Here is a 7355-nt window from a genome sequence, read left to right as displayed (position 1 = left end):
CTGTTGTACCTTTGTTATGACCCTGGTTTAAAAACAGCATCTGCAGTTCCTTCCCACACACGGTGTAGAGTCTTGCAGGAACAGTCAATCGGTTAAGAAGTCCTTCATGGAGCTGAGGCTGAAACTGCGCGGGGCCAGGCTTGTGGTGGCCGTCGAGTGGATCCTGGGGATCTTGTCCATGAGTTTGGAGGAGACTTTCCGCCGGAAGGCCGAGAGGACTCCCGTGCTGGCCAGGTCCCGGTAAAGCAGGCTGAAGACTGCCGCCGTCTCCTCATAGCTGTCCCTGGCCGAAACCTCAAAGAAGGGGCACTTGAGCGCTTGGCTGATGTTGCTGCCCTCGTCCGTGGTGACCATGCGGTCGTACTGGAGGTCCTTCTTGTTGCCGACGATCACCATGGGGGGCGGCGAGTCGCTGTGGCAACGCTTCATGTTGGAGTGGATGTGGCTGATCAGGAAGCGAAGCCGGAGGACCTCATCGAAACTGCAGCGATCTGTCACGGAGTAGGCGATGATAAACCCCTCCGCCCACTTGATCTTCTCCTCGATTAGCATCGCATCCTCTTCCTTTGCAAAGAAACGGTTGCTTTTAAACAGCAGTTAAAAACATCTTTTTAATGAAGCTTTTAACTAATTTTGTTTATCTTTTTACACTCAATTTTCTTCCTCTTCTTAAGCCCTTTGCTCCTCTAGGGAGCATAGAAACATAGAAAATAGGTGCAGGAGTAGGCCATTCGGCCCTTCGAGCCTGCACCGCCATTCAATATGATCATAGCTGATCATCCAACTCAGTATCCCGTACCTGCCTTCTCTCCATACCCCGGATCCCTTTAGCCACAAGGGCCACACCTAACTCCCTCTTAAATATAACCAATGAACTGGCCTCAACTACCTTCTGTGGCAGAGAATTCCACAGATTCACCACTCTCTGTGTGAAGAAATGTTTTCTCATCTTGGTCCTAAAAGACTTCCCCCTTATCCTTAAGCTGTGACCCCTGGTTCTGGACTTCCCCAACATCGGGAACAATCTTCCCGCATCTAGCCTCTCCAACCCCTTAAGAATTTTATAAGAAAATAACTGCAGATGCTGGTACAAATCAATTTATTCACAAAATGCTGGAGTAACTCAGCAGGTCAGGCAACATCTCGGGAGAGAAATAATTTTATATGTTTCTATAAGATCCCCCCTCAGTCTTCTAAATTCCAGCGAGTATAAGCCTAGTTTATCCAGTCTTTCTTCATATGAAAGTCCTGCCATCCCAGGGATCAATCTGGTGAACCTCTGTACTCCCTCTAAGGCTAGAATTAGGTCGTACACGGGGAGAATGTACGACCTACATAGGTCATTGACCAATGTCCCCCACCTCACTTGGTTGTTGGCGGTTCTTTCGAGATCTCCCCAGTTGAGCCCACTCCCAGACATTTCTGCCTCTTCTCCAGCTCAATTTTACATTTTATATTTTTATATAAATCTATGCCTTGTATGTTATTAACAGCCTATGTCTTTGCTATTTTAAATTGTATTTTTGTTTAGACATGTGTTTGTTTTTGTGGAAAGCACTTTGGGCTGTATTCAATTGCATGAAAAGTGCTATATAAATAAAGTTATTATTATTATTCCTCTTCAGTAGTTTAGAGATACAGCGTGGAAACAGGCCCTTCGACCCACTGCCGACCAGCGATCCCCACACACTAACACTATCCTACACACAATTTTCTTTTAACATTTACCAAGCCAATTTATCTACATACTTGTATGTCTGGAGTGCGAGAGGAAACCGAAGATCTCGGAGAAAACCCACGGGGAGAATGTACAAACTCTGTACAGAAACAAAGAACTGAAAATATCAGACACAAAATGCTGGAGATGCTTCTTCAGACTGAGAGTCAGGGGAGAGGGAGATGTAGAGGTAAGGAAGGGTTAGGTGGAAAATGAAAGATCAAAGGGGATAGTTTATTGTTAGCTAAGGGGAAGGTGACAACTAGGAATAATTTAATCAGGAGGACAGTGAACTGGTTGAAGAACTAGGATGGGGGAGAGGGAAAGCAAGGGTCACTTGAAGTTAGAGGAAGTCAATGTTCATAGCGCTGAGCTGTGAGCTGACCAAGCAAAATATGAGGTGCTGTTCCTCCAATTTTGCGTTGGGCCTCAGTGACAGTGGAGGAGGCCCAGGACAGAAAGGTCAGTGGGAACGGGATGGGGAGTTAAAGTGTGTTTAACAAAGAACTGCAGATGCAGGTTAATACACAAAAGGACACAAAGTGCTGGCGTCACCTGTGGATGGAAATGGACATAGAAACATAGGCGGTCCCATACGGGACAAACTAATTTAGCCCAAAATACGGGATGTCCCGGCTATTTATTACGGGACAGTTGGCGACCCAATCACCAGTTCACACCAGGCTGTGGTCTGACTGCCATTACCTGTCCAGCGGTGTCCAGAATCTCAAACTGCACGCATTCACCGTCCACTGAGAACGTGTGTCTGTATATTGTTTCTGTGGACAGGGAGAAACATTCATTTACAGGGTTGCTTCACAACTTGGGCTGCTCTGATATTAAAGCTTGGCGGCACGGTGGCGCAGCGGTAGAGTTGCCGCATCACAGCGCCAGAGACCCGGGTTTGATCCTGACTGCGGGTGCTGTCTGTACGATCTCCCTATGACTGCGTTGATTCCCTCCCGCACTCCAAAGATGTACAGGTTTGTAGGCTATTTGATTTGGTATCATTGTAAATTGGCTCCAGTGTGTGTAGTTAAACAGTCCCTTTGGCCCACCGAGTCCGCACCGACCAGCGATCATGATCCCACACACACGAGACAATTTACAATTTTTACCGAAGCTAATTAACCTACAAACCTGTATCTATGAATGTGGGAGGAATCCAGAGCACCCGGAGAAAACCCACGTGGTCACAGAGAGAACGTACAAACTCTGTACAGACAGCACCCATAGTCAGGATCAGACCTGGGGCTGGTGGATAGCAACTCTACCGCTGTGGTTTTCTAAAAAATGGGATTAATGCAGGATTGGTATAAAGGGGTGATGATGGCCAGCATGAACTTGATGGGCCGAAGGGCCTGTTTCCTGTGCTGTTTCTCACTGTGCCTCTGTTTCACAATATCGATGTTGCAGCCTATCTATATATGTGCATGTAAATCGTTAAGCTGCCCTCAGAGAATTTACCAGTTTATCTCTGGTCAGTGTAGGAAGAAACCAGCTATCAACACAGATGTCTATAGCAATTCATTCTTCCCTCGCACAATTAAAGCATGGAATAGTCTTCACCCTACTGTAGTTACTCAACTAGATGCAACTAAATTTAAGGCAGCTCTTCTCCAAGAAGCTCTTGCTTAAATCCATACTCCGCCACCTCCAGTTCAAATTCCATTTGGAATAGAAACATAGAAAATAGGTGCAGGAGTAGGCCATTCGGCCCTTCGGCCATTTAATATGATCATGGCTGATCATCCAACTCAGTATCCTGTACCTGCCTTCTCTCCATACCCCCTGATCCCTTTAGCCACAAGGGCCACATCTAACTCCCTCTTAAATATAGCCAATGAACTGGCCTCAACTACCTTCTGTGGCAGAGAATTCCACAGACTCACCACTCTCTGTGTGAAAAATAACGTTCTCATCTCGGTCCTAAAAGACTTCCCCCTTATCCTTAAACTGTGACCCCTTGTTCTGGACTTCCCCAACATCGGGAACAATCTTCCTGCATCTAGCCTGTCCAACCCCTTAAGAATTTTGTAAGTTTCTATAAGATCCCCTCTCAATCTTCTAAATTCCAGCGAGTACTAGCCGAGTCTATCCAGTCTTTCTTCATATGAAAGTCCTGCCATCCCAGGGATCAATCTGGTGAACCTTCTCTGTACTCCCTCTAAGGCCAGAATGTCTTTCCTCAGATTAGGAGACCAAAACTGTACGCAATACTCCAGGTGTGGTCTCACCAATGCCCTGTACAACTGCAGCAGAACCTCCCTGCTCCTATACTCAAATCCCCTCGCTATGAATGCCAACATACCATTCGCTTTCTTCACTGCCTGCTGCACCTGCATGCCTACTTTCAATGACTGGTGTACCACGACACCCAGGTCTCGTTGCATCTCCCCTTTTCCTAATCGGCCACCATTCAGAATATTTGGGAGGACCAAGAACCAAGAACTGCAGATGCTGATTTACACCGAATATAGACACAAAATGCTGGAGTAACTCAGCGGGACAGGCAGCATCTCTGGAGAGAAGGAACGGGTGATGTTTCGGGTCGAGAGAAGGATCTCAACCTGAAATGTCATCCATTCCTTCTCTCCAGAGATGCTGCCTCTCCCGCCGAGTTACTCCAGCATTTTGTGTATCTCTCTCTATTCAGTGTCGGGGCATGAGATTACAGTGCTCCATTGTTCGTGCGCGGTGCTGATTTTTGACGCCGTGTTTTATCACGTAGGTGAGATGTTACTGCTGCCAGCCAGCTCGCAACAGGGCCATGCCACATCCCAGCACCTCTCATGACGGACACAGACCCGAACGTTGTCATATACCACCCAGAGACAGCCTCACAGCATCGCCGCACCATTCACAAGTTCACGGAGTAGAATTAGGCCCACCGAGTCTACTCCGCCATTCAATCACGGCTGATAGACACAAAGTGCTGGAGTAACTCAGTGGGACAGGCAGTATCTCTGGAGAGTAGACACAAAATGCTGGAGTAACTCAGCGGGACAGGCAGTATCTCTGGAGAGTAGACACAAAATGCTGGAGTAACTCAGCGGGACAGGCAGTATCTCTGGAGAGTAGACACAAAATGCTGGAGTAACTCAGCGGGTCTGGCAGCATCTCTGGAGAGAAGGAATGGGTGACGTTTCGGGTCGAGACCCTTCTTCAGACTGATGTCAGGGCGGTACAGAGATAAAATGTAGTGGGAGGCAGTAAGACTGGTGGGAGAACCGGGAAGGGGGAGAGAAGTCTGCCCATCCCATTTTCCTGCCTTCTCCCTTTAACCCTTGACATCCATTCTAATCAAGAATTTGTCTTTCTCTGCCTTAAAAATATCCTCAGACTTGGCCTCCTGGGGCAATGAGTTCCACAGATTAACTACTCTCTAACTAAAGAAGGGTCATCGCACTGTCTCTCAGCTCGCCCCAGGCCTGCCTGAACCCAGTGTAAAGACGTTCCTTTAGGAAGGAGATGAGGGGGAATTTCTTTAGCCAGAGGGTGGTGAATCTGTGGAATTCTTTGCCACAGAAGGCTGTGGAGGCCAAGTCAGTGGATATTTGTTTACGGCTGAGATAGATAGATTCTTGATTGGTGCGGGTGTCAGGGGTTACGGGGAGAAAGCAGGAGAATGGAGTTAGATTAGCTATGATTGAATGGCGGAGTAGACTCGATGGGCCGAATGGCCTAATTCTGCTCCGATGACTGATGACCCCACTCACCCAAAGTCGGGTCATATTCGCCGATGAACCTCTTTGTGATGAAACGCACTGTGATCGCTGGAGGAGAAAAGGAGAGTTAGATCAGAGAGCTAGGTCTGACCCCCCCCCCCCCCCCCCCCCCCGACCCACAGCTAACTGGGTAGAGCCGTTTCCTCACAGCACCAGAACAGCTCAATCCTGACCTCGGGTGCTGTCTGTGTGGAGTTTGCACGATCTCCCACTGACCGCGTAGGTTCTCTGCGGGTACTCCGGTTTGAATGAATGATACTGCATTGTCACATGTGGCAAGGCACAGTCATTATCTTTGTTTCGCACACCCAAGGTATGCAAAGAGTAGCCAGGTAAAGGGCGCCGATAAAGTTACAGGTATTCCATTTTAACACAAACCATTATTAACACAATCCATTAGTTCTTGGTGGTTCCCCTACATCCCAAAGATGTGCGGGTTGAGAGATTAAATTGCCCCTAGTGTGGGCATGCAGTGGATGTGAAGATGGGATAACATGGAACTAATCTGATCGATGGTGAGAAGAGAGACACAAAAAGCTGGAGTAACTCAGCGGGTCAGGCAGCATCTCTGGAGAGGAGGAGTAGGTGACGTTTCAGGTCAAGGTCCTTCTTCAGACTTTTTGTGTCAACGTCACCTGATCGCTGGTCGGCGTGGACTCGGTGGGCCGAAGGGCCTGTTTCCATGCTGGATCTATAAACTAAACTAAAGACTAGTCCAGCCCAGTCTACGTTGCACAATACTCCCAGCTCTCTTCCATCCTTGTTTGGAATGTGTGTGTGTGTGCGTGTGTGCGCGCCTGTGTGTGTGTGCGTGTGTGTATTTGGAGTGTGTGTGAGCACTTGTGTGTGTGTGTGTGGAGTGTGTGTGTGTGTGTGTGCGCGCCTGTGTGTGTGTGGAGTGTGTGTGTGTGTGTGCGCGCCTGTGTAGGTTTGGAGTGTGTGTGTGTGCGTGTGTGTGGAGTGTATGTGTGTGTGCGTGTGCGTGTGTGGAGTGTATGTGTGTTTGCGCGCCTGTGTGTTTGGAGTGTGTGTGTGTGTGTGTGTGCGCGTGGAGTGTGTGTGCGTGTGTGTGTGTGTAGTGTGTGGTGTCAATGTTTACTTTCACACCCATGATATCACTGCTGTGTAGGAAGGAACTGCAGATGCTGGTTTAAATCGAAGATAGACACAAAATGCTGGAGTAACTCAGCGGGACAGGCAGCATCTAAAGAAGGGTCTCGACCTGAAACGTCACCCATTCCTTCTCTCCAGAGAAGCTGCCTGTCCCGCTGAGTTACTCCAGCATTTTGTGTCTATCTTCAGTGTATGGTTTAGAGTCATAGAGTGATACAGCGTGGAAACAGGCCCTTCAGCCCAACTTGCCCACACTGGCCAACATGTCCCAGCTACACTAGTCCCACCTGCCTGCGCTTGGTCCATATCCCTCCTAACCTGCCCTATCCATGTACCAGTCTAACTGTTTCTTAAACGATGGGATAGTCCCTGCCTCAACTACCTCCTCTGGCAGCTCGTTCCATACACCCATCACCCTTTTGTGTGAAAAAGTTACCCCTCAGATTCCTATTAAATCTTTTCCCTTTCACCTTGAACCTATGTCCTCAATTCACCTACTCTGGGCAAGAGACTCTGTGTATCTACCCGATCTATTCCTCTCATGATTTTATACATCTCTATAAGATCAATGTTCCCAATGTTGGGGGAGTCCAGAACCAGGGGCCACAGTCTAAGAATAAAGGGGAGGCCATTTAAAACTGAGGTGAGAAGAAACTTTTTCAGCCAGAGAGTTGTGAATTTGTGGAATTCCCTGCCACAGAGGGCAGTGGAGGCCAATTCACTGGATGGAATTAAGAGAGAGTTAGATAGAGCTCGAGGGGCTAGTGGAATCAAGGGATATGGGGAGAAGGCAGGCA

General features: G+C 48.2%; 1 protein-coding gene across 2 annotated transcripts in view; it reads right to left on the bottom strand.

Annotated features, from left to right (window-relative positions):
* The window catches only part of LOC144611493 (ras-related and estrogen-regulated growth inhibitor-like), a 7788-nt gene continuing 433 nt past the window's right edge, over positions 1–7355 (bottom strand). Inside the window, exons 2-4 of one of the 2 annotated variants that reach the window (XM_078430625.1) lie at positions 5437–5493; positions 2423–2496; positions 1–564 (exon numbers count right to left, since the gene is read on the bottom strand). In XM_078430625.1, coding sequence (XP_078286751.1) covers positions 85–564; positions 2423–2496; positions 5437–5493 — 611 coding nt within the window. In that variant the 3' untranslated portion in view covers positions 1–84. The remainder of the gene's footprint in view (positions 565–2422; positions 2497–5436; positions 5494–7355) is intronic. The other variant, XM_078430626.1, reaches the window with a different exon arrangement.

This window comes from Rhinoraja longicauda, chromosome 40, assembly GCF_053455715.1.
Source record: "Rhinoraja longicauda isolate Sanriku21f chromosome 40, sRhiLon1.1, whole genome shotgun sequence".
NCBI classification, from domain to species: Eukaryota; Metazoa; Chordata; class Chondrichthyes; order Rajiformes; family Arhynchobatidae; genus Rhinoraja; species Rhinoraja longicauda.
This window is presented reverse-complemented; position numbering and strand designations above follow the sequence as displayed.